Genomic DNA, 16,614 nt, shown 5'->3' on the forward strand with positions numbered 1-16,614 from the left:
GGATTTAAGGGGAGATGTCAACAGATTACATCATATGGGATTAGCATTTTTTAATCCAATATAGGGGGTTAAGTAGTGCTATGTAGGCATGTAAAGGGATGGTAGAAGTTGTGTTACCAAAGAATGGCTATGTCGAGGGATTTACAAAGTATGCATTTTGTGTGTACTCCCAATACTTATTAAGATCAACATAGGGAGGGACGATGTATGAGACATGACTAAATGAATATGGTGGATGCGTATGATGGAATTACATGATAGGAGGGATAGGTGTGGTGGAATGGGTGAGACAATTTGTCCCCAATTGCAAGGTTCATATAGCTAGTTGTTTTACTCATGATTACCATAAATGAGTTCTCATCATGGTACTTTCCCAAGGCACGACAAAGAAAAACTTTCACCATTTGATGAATTATTTCTCTTTACTATTTTTGGATTTTTTTTTGTGCTTATTTTGTAATTTTTTTCCTTAGGTGTCACATGCATAGACATATAATGTAACCAATCTAGGTATTTCAATAATGACATCTCAAAAATATTCTACTTTGCATAGTTTCTTTTCTACGATCATTTCCCTAGTATACAATTTACAACTATGATGATGCACTTTGATAATTGGGTTGGCCTTGTTTGAATATAAACATCTTGATAGAGTACAATTATAACTCTTATTATAAAGTGTTGTTGTAAGAATGTAGTCAATTCTAGGTTTTGGGTTATATTTAGGGTGGATTCATATGGATTTATATGTTAGAATTGAGTATTAGGATTTGGATTTTTTACTTGATAATTGATACTTTGAAGGTGAATGTGTGGATTGAGGAATTTTAGAATTATGGATTTTATATCTCAATTAGAATGAGGGATGATGGAATTAGGTGGGAAATTTATATTTGGAATTGAGATTAGGCTTAGGATTGGAACCAACAATCTTTTTGTATTGTGAATTTTTTCATGATAATTGAGAAGGTGGTGCATACCTATCATATGTAATGTGTAAACTTTGATTTATGGATTTCTTTTGATGAGTCACTTTGATTGTTCATCAATTTTGTTTGGTTTAAAGGAACCATATTTCTTTTTTACTTGCTTCTTGATTTTTGGATGCATGTTTCCTTTTGGATTCATTTTGATTTTGATATGGAGTTTGCATTTTTTTTCGTTGGTACTTGACTGTGATTTTTTTCTTCGTGTGAAGTCTTCACTTTATAGAGTGGATAGTGTTCTAGTCCCGATTAAGGGATTTAGGATGATGTGGATGTAGGTTGCAAGTATGGATGGAGAAAATAGGTAAAAGATGGGTGAACTGAGAATTCTTAAAAGAGTTATGGATGACCTTTGTTTTATTCCTTCTTCAGATGAGGTAGACTTCTTTCTTGGATATGTATAGCCAAGACCTTGATATATGCCATTTTCATATACTAATTTTGCTTATAGAATGCCTTGTTCATGAAGGCCCCACCCCTTACCATTGTAGCCCATGCTTAAAAAAAAATTATTTGCCATAGGATATTTTCTTTTTTGAAACAAGATGTAAATCCATCATTAGAAAACCATTATTTAGTAGAGAGATCTATTTCTTTTGCAAGAAGGCCAAACCGCATCAAGGTGGTTAAACCCAAGCCATATGAAGTTTGTTTTTTCTCCTTGTTTGCAAATATAATATCATTATCAATAATATGCTTAATAACAAGCTCATATATAGGTATTTTTTTAGTAACTTGATTTTGATTTATGGTTGAGCTTGCTTTTCATATTTTATATCAAGCTCTTAACATAGCCTTAATTGCTTCTTAGAAAAGATGGACACAATTTTATTTTCTTTGATATTTTCTTAATCTATTAGGATTTTGGTATATGTCCCTAATATCATGTTTAATAGTATGCTTGGTCTAGTCAGATATCTTTGAATTTTATGACACTTATGGATTTTGGACCTTTTGGGTTTTATAGACCTCATCAAATATTTATGTTGAACTTCCCATGTGGGTAGTACATGGACAAAACCTTTAGTATAAGTTGCACACTTGATCTTAAGGATAGTTTCATGTGGCTTTAAACTATTTTAAATTGGTTTTGCTAAATATTTAGCAGCACAATGGCCTATCTTGTTGTGATTGAAACCAATTGATATCATATGATCTTCTTTCTCAACCTCATCCTCGACCTCTTCCTCCATGGTATGATCAATTATTATTATAGGGCTCTAGATTTTGTATTGCATTAGCATTTATTTGGTTTTGCTACCATGGAAAAAGTTTGTATCCAACATGCTGATCATATAGCTTACTTTCTGTCAATCCCTTCACACATGCCATATCTTGATCATAGTTTGATACCTCTTTCATGCAAAATCGATGGGAAGGGCAATATGCCATCTTATGAACATACAATTTTCCACAATGCTAATAATACATAGAATTTGGTTTCTGGACTTTATGAAGATCAACTCTTAATGCATTTACCTTCTTTTTTGTGATCTCCTTAGGGCATTCATTTTGCACATTTCCCTCTGCCACAATAAGAACACTTGATGTTTGGCCTTTGAGGCCCTATCTCCTATTTCATGATTTCTTTATGCAACCATAATTTTTTAAGTTCCAACTATAGTTGCTCTATCTTTCTTCTTTCTCTTTCCTTCTTCACCTTGTGCCATGATTGGTTCTCTATCTGACAAGCTAATATCATCAATTCTAAATATGACACAAAATATTGTCCTTTTAAAGCCATCTTTAGCTCTAGTGTTACTGCAAAAATGAACTACTCCATATTTTTCTTTTCATTGAGAGATTCTTCCAGCTTTCACATTACTTCTTTGAATCTCATGTTGAACTCAATGATTGATTCATCCTCTCGTTGGGATAGTTCATGCAATTTAGTAACTTTTCTATAGGTAGCTCTAAACTATCAAAACTCTCCAAAATTCATCTTTTCACTTCATCCAATTATTTATCATTTTATGGATATATTTTGTGATACCATTTTAATAGTTCATTCCTTAGGGAGCCAATTAAATCAAACAATTTGGTGTTGTCGCACATTTCATTTCTACTTTTTCATATGGATCCCAATAAGAATATATGTTATGTGGCATAGTTTGTGTTCTTTTCAAAGATGATCATCTTCCTCATATTGATCTTTGTGTATTCCTCTTTGGATTTATTCCCTCCTTGAATTCTAGAAATATTTGAATTTATTGGGGTGGTGTTCCCTCGATTTCTCCACTCAATTTCCTAATCATTGCTTTTGAAACTGTCTCAATTCACAATGTATGTTGTCCATAGATTATCTTTATGTGCACTTCCTTCCAACTCTTCTCCACTTGTTATATTTGTATTCAATGTAATTGGCATAGGGAATGACTCCTTGTATGAGGGTAGTGACTATTCAAAGTTCCACTTCAATTTCCAAAGACAATGTTTGACTAATAGTTGGTGTTGATTCAAATTCCTCTAATATTTACTTAGGATTAAGGATATTTTCCTCCGTAACTTTACTTTTCCCTTTTGTGGCATTCATGTCTTTTGATTCCTTTATCTTTCCTTTTCTATCCTTGTCTGCACTCACGTTAGTGCACTCAACTGCACCCTCATTGGCACACAAATTCTTTCCCTATACAATTCTCTTCCCCATCTTGCCAATTCACTATTTTTTCCTATTTTCTACTTATTTTGCTCTTTTATGGTATCTTTCATCTCTTTCTAGAGTTTTCTTTTCTTTCCTTTGATCAATGTTCTTGTCCATTTCCTTTGCAATCAATTCTCTAGTCTCTCTCTTGCTTTTATTATCTCCTTTGGCCATAGTACTTTTCTTTGATATTTCTCATAATTCCACATATATACTTTATCATCTTTCAGAATCTTAACAGTCACACCTTTTTAAGGGCCCTTTTGACTCCCAACCCTCATTCTATTTGCCATCCCCTAATTTTCAACCCCCCTCTCACATAGGTGGGCCTTAAGGTCTGGCACAAATTAATTTTTCAAGTCACATTTCCTTCTACTTAAATTTTTTTTCATTATTCACTCTAAGGTTCGAACAATGAAACCAATGTTAGCAAGAGGAATGGAGAAACTATGATCTAGTGGTCTATACCCCAAATATATCTTATGCATTCTTTATAGCTCAGAGGGCATAGTAAGGGAAATTAGCAGATGCAGAAGTAACTTAAGAAATAAACCATTCATTCATCAACTTCAATGAAGAAACAATCATAACATGTATAATTGGAACAACAAAATCTTCATTATATTATATCTTCTACCCCAAAATGTATGTGCAAGTCTCTTCTTTACGATCTACAATATATATCTTTGTTCAAATATTCTATATCATCTATCATCTGTATCTTTAGGATATCATTTGTACAATGCATATATATACAATTACCAAGATGGGATATATCTCCTAAGGTTAGCTAATGATCTATTTATATACTACAGACCATATCTAGTGGCCTAAGTTGGCTTTGTTGTTGATCCTTTGCTTGCCAACACCATAATCCCTACATTGAACAAATTTCATGTAAAGTTATGTCATCCTTGGCTCACCTCCATGAAAGCAATCCCTTCCATAGTCCAATAGTGTTTAAAATTTTCATTTGAAGGACACATGCATAATGTATATTTTTTAGGTTCCACCCCTTATTTGAACGTGGAAACTTTGCACTTGACTACTTTTGGCCATAACCACCACAACCCATTTAATCTCATGAAGACTATTTGTTCCTTTCTTACTAAAATTTAAAAGAGAAGAGAATAGTTGAGTTATCCTTAGGTCCAACTTTGATTGCTACCCTTAAGGATCCTACAATGTCTATGGATATGACAATAACTCTTCTTGTCCCACCAATAATGAGTGAACCACATCCTAGATTTAGAATTCGTCCCCTTCCTAGAGTGTCTAGTGTTCCATAGTTCCACCTCTTCTATCCTATAGAGGACAATGAGGAAAATTTTTGACACCATCAAATCCTCATTTTATCTCTCAACCTTTAGAGGTTCCTTTCGTTCCTCCTTTTGTTCCTAGAGAAAAGGAAGAAAAGGAATCAATGTTGAGTGATACCCCATTCCCTTATATAGAAGCACTAAATTGCAATCGACGAAATCATAGTGCAAGAGAACATTGTAGAAGACATCATGCTATGGCTTGAGTTTGTTGCAAGAAGTGAGTCCTCTTCTAAGAATTTGGATGTTGATATAGCCCTGCCTCCTCAACCTTCTTTACCTTCACCTACACTTGAGATTGACCCTTATCTTGCCCAACCTAATTGAAAGCTTAATTTGTCGATTCTAATGGATTCTTCTCTTCCTAAACTTCTATTATGGCCAATAATACTCACGATGACACTAATAGAACTACTATGATAAACTTGGATGATGATTTAGATGACATAGTTGAAACTATAGAGAATGATTTTGAGTTATTATTAATGCTTTCTAAAGTGTTGATTTTATCTCCTAGTGACACATGCAGTGATCCTTCCTTAGGGAATGGTCCATGTTTGAAACTAGATATACCTCCTTATATGGTACTAGTAGTAGCTCCTTTAGCATCTTGCTTGCCATCTATGTATGATGAGAAAGGTTGGGAGGAGGATGATTTGGTGTAGATTACCTCATTAGTGCAGTACCCCTTTGCCTTTTTGTGTATTGCTTGGCATGGTTTTTGTTTGTTAAGCTCTCTTTGGATCACCCTTGATTCTCCATTAACAAAAGGATACAAAGTGACTAACCTTGTTGTGACATAATTCTATTTATATCTTCATTCTTCTCTTAGTTGTAAATATGTTTTGTCATAAATCTACTTTTGTTGTAAATGTGATTTTGTGTTGTCTTTTGGGGATGATGCAAAGTGTTGAGGCATTTTATGTCTCTCCAATGTTGATCTAAAAGTTATGTGTTTTTTCTTATGTGGTCTTACTCCTTTGTACTTGTAGTTCCATTGTATTTAGGGGGTGAGGTCATTCAAAACAACCGTATTGATATAGATTATTTATCTTGTATTCACACTAACCCTAGATCTTTGAACCCCTTATGTGTTATTTCATGCTCTTGTTTTTATATCATATCACCTTGGTTTGCCTATGTTGGGGTCATTTTTATTGTTGTGACATGCTTCTCTTTGAGTGTATAAGTTACCTTAAAGGAAATTTCTTTTGGTTAGTGTATGCAATTACTTTAAGGTGGGGGCATACATACTTCTATGCATTTCTTTTGGTGCACACACCACGAGATTGGTTGTCCACTTTGACCATACACCAAGAACTTGTTTGTGTTATCGCAACCATTTTACAACATTCTATCAACATTACTCAACAAACAAAGAGTTTTTTTTGGCCATGTAATCTCTAATACCAATGGTGCGAAGCTCACCTAATATATCCAAGGATTTTTACTAGCCCTGTGAGAGCTTCACTTGTTCATGTACCACCTAGCATAACACAACTTGCTAGCCTTGTGACTTATGAACCCCCTTGTGGACATGGATCCTAGTAAGCATTTGAGGATCTTGCTAGTCCTAAAAGCCACACTTTGTTTGTTTTTCCATGATTCCTAGTAAGCATCTAGGGATCTTACTAGTCCTCAATGTCAAGCCTTATTTTTTTGATATCTCTCCTAACGAGAATTTGTATATCTTACTAGTCCTAGATGCCATACCTTGTGTTTGTGTATGCTCCATGTATGTTCCCAATGTTGATTATATTGCTCATTTTGTGCTTTCCTTTTATCTTGATATTGTAGACTGGTAAGATCCTAAGTGTTGGGGGCTACTGCCTTGTCGAGCTTAGAGTCATCTTGTCTCTTCAATGTCTTGATGAAAGAATCTATAGATTTTCCATACTTTATCACAAGTATCAACATAAGTTCACACTCCCATTAAAGTGGGGGCTAAATGTAGTGTCGTAAATTTTGTACTTTTATAATTTCACACTAGATCTGGACCCACTTTGCTAGAGGTGCTTAACTTATGTATGATTGGGCCTAGTTTCAGGACTGTCTCCATAAACTTTATTTATTCCTCTATTCCTGACCATTATTGTGGCTCATTTTGCTAATATTAGGGCACCCAACACCCCTGTCTTTGCAAATTGAGCCCAACTTTTGAAGAATAAAATTTGACTTTACAAATAGTGGGAATTTGCCTTCCATTGTTGGCCTTCCCCAAAATTTGATTTTGAAAAGGTGTAAGTCGCATAGAAATTTAACTCTCTTTCCAATTTCAAGACCCCCAACATCCTTTAAGCCTTTCAAGCAAACATTTTATCATTCTCGCAATCATTCAAGCATAGATTTGCATTCAAGGAGCTAAAAATTCGAGCTTACAAGTCTGTTCCAACAATCATGATCAATTATATCGCGTTCTTCATGTTTAAATCATGCACTAACATGTTACAAGACTTTTCTCTATCACATCAAGCCTTGTGTGAGATTCCATGCAAAAGTGTTTCATACTGGAGGTAAATCTTGTCAAGTCAACATTTTATTATTGTCCTTCTGAGGACACACACTCTTTCCATCATCATATCTATTATAGAGGTGTGAAGACTAACATGGGGTTTGACTTAGGAAAGCCCCTATATATCAAAACCCTTTTTCTTGTTTTCTATGTGTGTAGGTTTAGATTCAATAGGAAAAAGGTTACAAGACTGTAGAGCAAATAGTTACAAGTTGTAACAAGATTTAAATAAATGAAAATCCTTGGAATAGTTTGCCTAGCACCCTTGTCCTACTATTTTGAGTTGTATTTATGGGAGAGAGTGTTTTAGAGCCTCTTGATCACATTATTAATCACCTTCTTCAATTTCATACACATTTATACTAGTGCACCTAGCACACATGTTTGGCATTTTTTTCTCCAAATTGTAGATTTAGGTTCCTCTCTTTATCTTTGTTCTAGATCTAGCTTACTGTTTTGGTTATTATTTCTATATTTTTTTATTTTCTATGAAATTCAATCATTTACCCTAGATCGCATACATACACTTCACAATCTCATTTCTTTTGCAACAAAAGAACAAAACCCTAGTGCCCTAGCTCTCCTATCAAGATTGTAGTTAGGCCTATTTGTCTTCTAAAGTTATGAAGGGAATTAGGATCTTTAGTTTGCATTGATAGGTCTATGATCTCATTTTCATATGTATCAAGAGGTAACCTAAGAAATATGAGCCAAACAAGCAACTTAAGAGCTTGTTGAATGTATATTACATGAAACTCTTTGTCCAAGGAGAAAAAATGTGGTAGGGACCAACTTCTACAAAGTGGAAGAGAGAAAATCTTTTAGCTAAATTATGGATGACATTGAGCTAAACTCCGTGGAGAATTGATGGAGTGTTATTGTAACTATAGAGCATTCTTTCATATGACAAATGCTCAACAAAGCAACAACATACACAGATCAAGCCACATGCATTATTAAAATTAGGCACTGAAAGAACATCTAACGAACTAGTATAAGACAACTTTGTGGAATGATTTGGGAACAAGCTTTCCAGGTTTTTTTATTGGTGCCATTGCTCACTCCAATTCCTAATGCTTTAGCATTTATATTTGAACTGAAATACTTGGATACCATTAAAAATAACCACCCTTAAAGAAAGACACTATTACTACTACAATAGATATATGCAAGATAACAAAAGATAACAAATTCTAGTGTACCAACCTATTATACACATTCATAATTCTCCTAACATAAACCATGATTAAAATATTTTAACATTCATACACTTTTATATTTGATGATATGGATTTAAAAATAATAAGAATAGGTAACAGCCTCTACTTTTAATAATATAATATTATTATCGTTTAATAACTTTAACCTCATGAAAATAAAGAGGTCTATATAGCCAATTAGAGTATACACGTTTTTTTTGTTTTTTACAAAAAATTACATTTACGTTACAAAAAATTTAATAAACTAACTGAATTGCAAACCTAGGTATTGTAGTAATGTTTTACTTGAATGTTAATTAATTTCGATTCTCTCGAGTTGCGAGAGAATGGAAAGCACTGCTCCTCTCGAGGTGAGGTAGGCTTTCTCAAAGCTGTTAAAGAAAAAATGCCGCAAAATAAGTCTTGAAATGTAAGGAGCATATTAAATTTCTGAAGAAGTAGAGGAGGAATGAAGATGCAGGCACTCATCTGATTGATTTTCAGACCCAAAATTTAGAAGAAGAGCTTCAATTGAATGCCATCTTCGTTTTAATTACCTGGTACTATCTTTTTGCTTCCTGTTTCAAGCTTATAAAGCTCTGATTTGGTTATGTTTTTGCAAAATTCTGTATGTTTAGTTATTCGTTGAGATTTATAATTTCTGAGATTTAAAAGATCCGATCTGGATCAGATCCATAGCGGGTTTATTCATTTGACCTAATTTCGCAACATTTTTTAAAATGGGATTTCGATTCATATAATGGCTTAGGGTGTAAATGACAGTTAAGGTCTTTTTCTTGAATCCATAAGTGCAAATTTGTCTTTGAATTTATGTTATCGAGTGGTAAAATGCTGTATGATTAGTCCAAAGGTTTGGGCGTGTACTGATGTGGTTTCTTGCATTGGGAATGTTTATAATTTAGCTCTTTTTTATGACATGGATCGTTGCCAGTCTTCGCGATCCTTAGTTATCCCCAATTAAATGATTTGTACAACGGAAACGTATATTTACGCGTCTATCCTGCAGACCAGGTGGGGAAACTTCACCGTTAAAAAGGTAGAGTTGATTTTTTAGGCCATGACCTAACAAGCACACCTATTTTTAGTATGAAACCTTCGTTTTGGGAATTAGGAAAAATGTTCATCTGACACATGCCGATGGACTGGCTATAAACATACGAATGAGGCATTGCTATTAGTGCACCTTGTATATGAGCTGGGAACGTAGGGTTTGATCCCTCGAGTATTTTGGATACCTCCCGGCAATAGCAGATCTCGGTTAAAGATGGATCTGTGCTAGTATATGATCATCTGCTGCAATTAAGTTTGAAAATTGTACTTACACTGCGAATCTCAATTTTAAGTCTGTTCGTCATGGAAAATCACTAATTCAGGGCCTGCAAATATGGTAAAATAAATGTAACTATAGTAACTTTTGATCACGAATAGCACCTCTGATTCGATGGTGATGCGTGCATTTTTCTTTGAACGCCTTGACAAAGTATTGGTGTGTAAGCTCTCCATGCTGCTATAACATACTGTAGGTTTAATATGAAAGTAATCTTGGTTTCTTTGGTTTACATGGGTTCGATGCTTGATGAAAGATTAGAACAACATATAATTAATTTTGATACTGCTAGACTCCTGCTGCCCTAGCTCTAACTGTTTCTCATTGGACTTTTTTTGAAAGTCATATCAATTAGCAAATATTGATTCTTTAGATTGAGGTCTATTGATAATATTAACTGTTTAGACGTTTTGGCATGCAGGAATCTGATGAATTTTCTGGAAGCTTATCAGATCTGCAGACTGTGAGCTATTAGAACTTCATTTTGATAGGTGATTGAATCAGGGAAAATGCAGCAGCAGCATTGTGCCATATTTGCTGGAAGCTATTGTAGGAATGATTTATGAAACATCTGAAAGATCATTGAATGTTAGCTGATTGGAAGTATCTGAGAGGTGGCCAATCCCCGCATTTGAAGTTTCCAATTGCAATGAGGTCAATAGAAGAAGAGCCCCAGCAAAATGGTTTCATGACAAGAACAGGGGGATCTTTAGCATGCATAGTTAATACGGAAGTAAGTGCTGTGTTGGCTGTGATGAGGCGAAATGCTAGATGGGCAGGTCATTATATGGCAGGAGATGATCAATTGGATCATTCACTTATACACTCTCTCAAGGAATTACGCCGACAAATATTCAGCTGGAAACAAGAATGGCAAAATATCAATCCCTCTATTTATTTGAAACCCTTTCTAGATGTGATCCGTTCTGACGAGACAGGGGCACCAATCACTGGGGTTGCCTTGTCTGCTGTGTACAAGATTTTGACAATGGAAGTCTTTGATCTGCATACTGTGCATGTTGATCTTGCCATGCATTCTGTAGTGGATGCTGTGACTGGTTGCCGGTTTGAGGTAACAGATCCTGCATCTGAAGAGGTGGTATTGATGAAAATACTACAAGTGCTTTTGGCTTGCATGAAAAGCAAGATGTCTTTAGTTCTAAATAACCAAGATGTGTGCACCATAGTGAATACATGCTTTCGAGTGGTGCATCAAGCAGGAACCAAAGGGGAGCTGTTACAGCGAACAGCACGCCACACGATGCATGAGCTTGTGAGATCCATTTTTGCTCACCTGGCTGATCTTGATTCCACTGGTGCACACACAGATTATGTGAAGAGGTCTTCTCTCACGTCCAATTCTCATGTAAGCCAACTTTACTTTCCTATAGGTTAAGAATTTCCACCTTTTGTGAGCTAGATTTACTGGCAAAATTACTTTCTGCATGTTACTTGGGTATTCTTTTTATGTTTCCTTAGTTTCTTTCAAAACTACTAAACCAGAGATAATATTTCCATGTGATTTGGTTTGTATTTCATTGCTTTCTTTTTCTCTGCAGTCAGACAATGTTGGAAAAGAATATACAAGTGATGGTAATGAAGGTAGTAGCACTAGTAATGGAAATACAGATGCTGATATTGGGAAATTATTTTCTGTCAGTTCTTCAGTAGAAATGGATGATAAAATGGCAGATAGCAAAATTGGTGGGAAGGAGTTAGCTAATGATGAAGTTCTCAGGGAGCCATATGGTGTAGCTGGCATTGTTGAAATCTTTCACTTCTTATGCTCTCTTTTAAATATTGTTGAGACTATGGGTATGGGAACTGGGTCAAACCTTTTAGCCCTTGCCGAAGATGTTCCACTATTTGCTTTGGGTCTAATAAATTCTGCTATTGAATTAGGAGGATCATCAATAGGTAGGCACCCAAAGTTACTAGCACTAGTGCAGGATGAACTTTTCCATAATTTGATTCAGTTTGGGCTGTCATCAAGTCCTCTTATTTTGTCCACAGTATGTAGCATTGTTCTGAATCTCTATCATCATTTACGCCATGAATTGAAGTTACAGATTGAAGCCTTTTTCACTTGTGTCATAATTAGACTGGCACAAGGAAAGTATGGTGCATCTTATCAACAGCAAGAAGTTGCAATGGAAGCACTGGTAGACTTCTGCAGACAACCAACATTTATCTTTGAGATGTATGCAAATTACGACTGTGAGATTACTTGCAGTAATGTGTTTGAGGATATTGGCAACTTGCTGTCAAAGAATGCCTTTCCTGTAAATTCCCCTTTGTCTGCTATGCACATTCTGGCATTGGAAGGGCTGATTGCGGTTATTCACAGCATGGCAGACAGGGTAAATGCTTCATCCTCACTTCCTGAACCAACCCCAATAAGGGATATTGAAGAGTATGAACCTTTTTGGACAGTAACTTGTGAGAAAAATGAGGATCCTACCCACTGGGTGCCATTTGTCCAACGCAAAAAGTATATCAAAAGGAAGTTGATGCTTGGGGCTGACCATTTTAATAGGGACCCAAAGAAAGGTCTTGAGTTCCTACAAGGGATTCATCTTTTGCCAGAGAAACTTGATCCTCATAGTGTAGCTTGCTTTTTTCGATATACATCTTGTCTGGATAAGAATCTTGTGGGTGATTTCTTGGGCAACCATGATGAATTTTGTGTACAGGTGCTTCAGGAATTTTCAAAATCATTTGACTTTGTTGATATGAGCATAGACACAGCACTTCGCACATTCCTTGAGACCTTTCGTTTGCCAGGAGAGTCACAAAAAATACAGAGGGTGATGGAGGCCTTCGCAGAAAGATATTATGAGCAGTCACCACAAGTTCTTGCAGATAAGGATGCTGCATTTGTGCTATCATACTCCCTTATCATTCTTAATACTGATCGGCACAATGTTCAAGTTAAGAGAAAAATGACAGAAGAAGATTTTATCAGGAATAACCGGCGTATCAATGGTGGGAAAGATCTTCCTAGAGAATTTCTATCAGAACTCTATCACTCTATTCTCAAGAATGAAATTCGAACAAATTATGAACAAAGTATAGCTATTCCTGAGATGACGACAAGCAGGTGGATTGATCTCATTCGGAAATCTCAGAAAACTCCTCCTTATATCATTTGTGATGACAAACCCTTCCTTGATCATGACCTGTTTGCTATAATATCAGGTCCAACCATTGCTGCCATGTCAGTGGTATTTGACCATGCAGAGGATGAATATGTTTTCCGAGAATGTGTGGATGGTTTTCTTGCTGTTGCCCAAATGTGTGCTTGCCATCATTTAGTCGATGTGTTGGATGACTTGGTCGTGTCTCTTTGCAAATTTACAACACTTCTGGACCCATCGTCCTCCATTGATGAGGATGTTCTTGCCTTTGGTGATGACACAAAGGCAAGGATGGTGACTGTCACAGTTTTCACCATAGCCAATAGGTTTGGTGATTTTATTCGGAATGGATGGAGGAACATTCTGGACTGTATTCTCAGGTTACACAAGTTAGGTCTGTTGCCTGCTCGGGTAGCAAGTGATGGAGCTGATGATCCAGATCTTATAAACGATCCTGTGAATGGGAGACCTTTGTCCGATGCTCCACCTATATCTCACCTACCTTCAATCACTCGAAGGCGGTCATCAGGATTAATGGGTAGATTCAGTCAGTTATTGTCTCTTGAAAGTGATGAACCAAGGACTCAGCCAACTGAAGAGCAACTTGCTGCACATCAGAGAACCATGCAAACCATTCAACAATGCAATATTGACAACATATTCACAGAGAGTAAATTTCTGCAAGCAGATTCCTTATTGCAATTAGCTAGGGCTCTCATCTGGGCAGCAGGAAGACCACAGAAAAGCAGTTCACCTGAAGATGAGGACACTCCTGTTTTTTGCCTTGAGTTATTGATTGCTATTTCATTGAACAATCGGGATAGAATTATGATTTTGTGGCAGGGTGTTCATGACTACATTGGAAGCATTGTACAGACAACTACTATGCCTTGTGCACTTGTGGAAAAGGCTGTCTTTGGGCTCCTACGGATCTGTCAACGGTTGTTACCCTACAAGGAAGACCTTGCAGAGGAGCTCTTGAGATCTTTACAGCTTATTTTAAAACTAGATGCGAGGGTAGCAGATGTTTATTGTGAGCGCATTACTCAAGAAATTATGCAGCTTGTAAAAACAAATGCTGGGCACATTAGATCTTCAGGGGGATGGCGCACTGTAACATCTCTGCTTTCCATCACTGCTCGTCATCCTGATGCTTGTGAGCCTGGTTTTGAGGCATTATCATTTGTTATGGCTGATTGTGCACACTTGACCCGGGCAAACTATGTGTTATGCCTTGATGCTGCTCGTGCTTTTGCTGAATCTCGAATTGGCATGACAGACAGGTCTCTGCAAGCATTAGACTTAATTGCTGGATCTATCAAATGTCTGGTGCAATTTTCAAAGGCTGACGAAAACGTTAATCTCTTGGGTGAGGATGCATCAAAGTCCTCCCAAGAAATAGGAGACATGTGGTTGCGATTTGCACATTCTCTCCGTAAGGTTTCTTTAGATCAGAGAGAAGAGGTCAGAAATCATGCTGTTTTGTCTCTACAGCAGTGCTTGTCGGCAGTAGAGGTAACCTGCTTAACACCTTCTACATGGACACAGCTTTTTGATCAAATAATTTTTACAATGCTTGATGATTTGCTTGAGATTGCCAAGGGACACTCTCCAAAGGAATATCGTAACATGGAGAGTACCCTTCACTATGCAATGAAGTTGCTGTCAAAATTATTCTTACAATTATTAGATCAGCTGTCGTCATTGCCAAACTTCAGAAAACTGTGGCTTGGGGTATTAAGCTGTATGGAGAAATATATGAACTCAAAGCTTAGGGGTAAAGGAAATGAAAAGCTTCAGGAACTTATTCCAGAATTGCTGAAGAACATGCTATTAATATTGAATGATCGAGGAGTGCTTGCAAAAAAAAGTGCACTAGAAAATAGTAGCCTGTGGGAGATGACATGGATACATGTTCAAGGTATCTCACCTTCTTTAAAAGAACAACTTTTCCCTGAGAAAGATCCTGAACATGAGACAGAGCTAAAGACAAAGTCTGGTGAGTCTGTAATGGACTCGGAAATTGGTTTTGAAGCTCCTGTTGCTATTGTTGAGCAGTAGACAGAAAAGAGGTAAAAAACAAAATACAGAATAGAAGAGGTTTTAATAGGCTCTCGGTGGTCATTTGTTCTATTAACAGAGGCACAATATTTTGGCAATAATTTACACCTTGACTCCCTGAGGACACAGCTTTCTTCCACAGGTACAGTTGACTAATGACTTTGTTCTCTCACAGCTGTAATGCACTATTCTTTCCTTCCAAATTTGCTTTAAGGGGCTTAATATCAATCAGTTGTAGTCATTTGGCCTATAAAACCTATGTATCACCCATCAAGGCAGTTACTCCATCCCCAAATTAAAATGAAAGGATTTTTGACCCTATGTCTGGTGTTCTGAGGTAAGTAGTGTTGACCAGAGGTCAACTTCCAGAAGATAGTGCAGGTTGTTGTACACAATGTATTGTGGTTGCATCCACTTTCCCTTTCAAGTACACGAATTGTATCAGGTTTTATAGATGTCTTGAAGATCTCAATCCTGCAAGGATTAAACTTGTGTGCTGAAAAGGTGACAACCTGTTTCAAAGATTATCTTCACAAGAAGTTTTCACATATGGAAAGTTTTGAGTCAGGATATGTATATTCGGAGGCTCAGGGTTTAATAATTCATTGATCTAACCCTTGTATGATAGTTGTCCCAGTCAGAAGTTCTATTTGATTGCAGTATAATCTGCCCCCTTATAATAAGCGCTAGCTGTGTGATTGGAAGTACCCTGAAAAAGGTATTTGATGTGCCATTCTCTTTTAAGTTATCATAACCTTGGGACATGCAAGACATTCCATCAACATTTTTGCAGCTCCTTAACAATGCATATCATCACTTAAGCAGGTTTCAAATGATGTATTGAGATCATCTATTGTCCATACTTCTTGCGTAGTTTTATTAACTATTTATGATTGACTGCCTTGGGGATGATATCTGTGCAAAATAGCTGTACAGGCCTCAGAGATTTAAGTTGCAGTTAGGCTATCACCTTTGGTTAAAACTGGGGGTGTTTTAGTATTATTTTATTCACATGCAAACTACATAAAAAGAAATTTACTTTGATTATCTGTTGCGGAGTTGAATCCTCTATATTTTTTTCGTTGATTTGTGATATTTGAAAAGTGGGACAATTATAGAGTAACTTTAGGAGTCACAATTTTTGTCTATATTTTGATTGGATGCATGATAAAATTGTACACATTGTAGTAGCATGACATGTATTGGTCGTATGTCATAGTTTGACAACACAACCCAATAAGGCAACACCATATTCTACAGTCTGCTAAGATAATGTTGTGGGTCAGGGATTCAGAGGGAACACGAACTATTTTAGTTGGGAGAAGGCAGCAATGCATGGGGCAATTGAAATCCTTGTAGTCGATGTATTAAACTTTGATGTGAATCATTGTAATCAAATAAATTCATAAGT

General features: G+C 36.3%; 1 protein-coding gene across 1 annotated transcript; it reads left to right on the forward strand.

Annotated features, from left to right (window-relative positions):
• Positions 1 to 8,951: 8,951 nt before the first annotated feature.
• Positions 8,952 to 16,252, forward strand: LOC131035957 (ARF guanine-nucleotide exchange factor GNOM). The gene is made up of 3 exons (XM_057967746.2): positions 8,952 to 9,217; positions 10,427 to 11,371; positions 11,565 to 16,252. The coding sequence occupies exons 2-3, from the start codon at positions 10,592 to 10,594 to the stop codon at positions 15,201 to 15,203; spliced, it is 4,419 nt and encodes a 1,472-aa protein (XP_057823729.2). The 5' UTR covers positions 8,952 to 9,217; positions 10,427 to 10,591; the 3' UTR covers positions 15,204 to 16,252.
• Positions 16,253 to 16,614: the final 362 nt, after the last annotated feature.

Source organism: Cryptomeria japonica, chromosome 3 (genome assembly GCF_030272615.1).
Source record: "Cryptomeria japonica chromosome 3, Sugi_1.0, whole genome shotgun sequence".
In the NCBI taxonomy this organism is placed as follows: domain Eukaryota; kingdom Viridiplantae; phylum Streptophyta; class Pinopsida; order Cupressales; family Cupressaceae; genus Cryptomeria; species Cryptomeria japonica.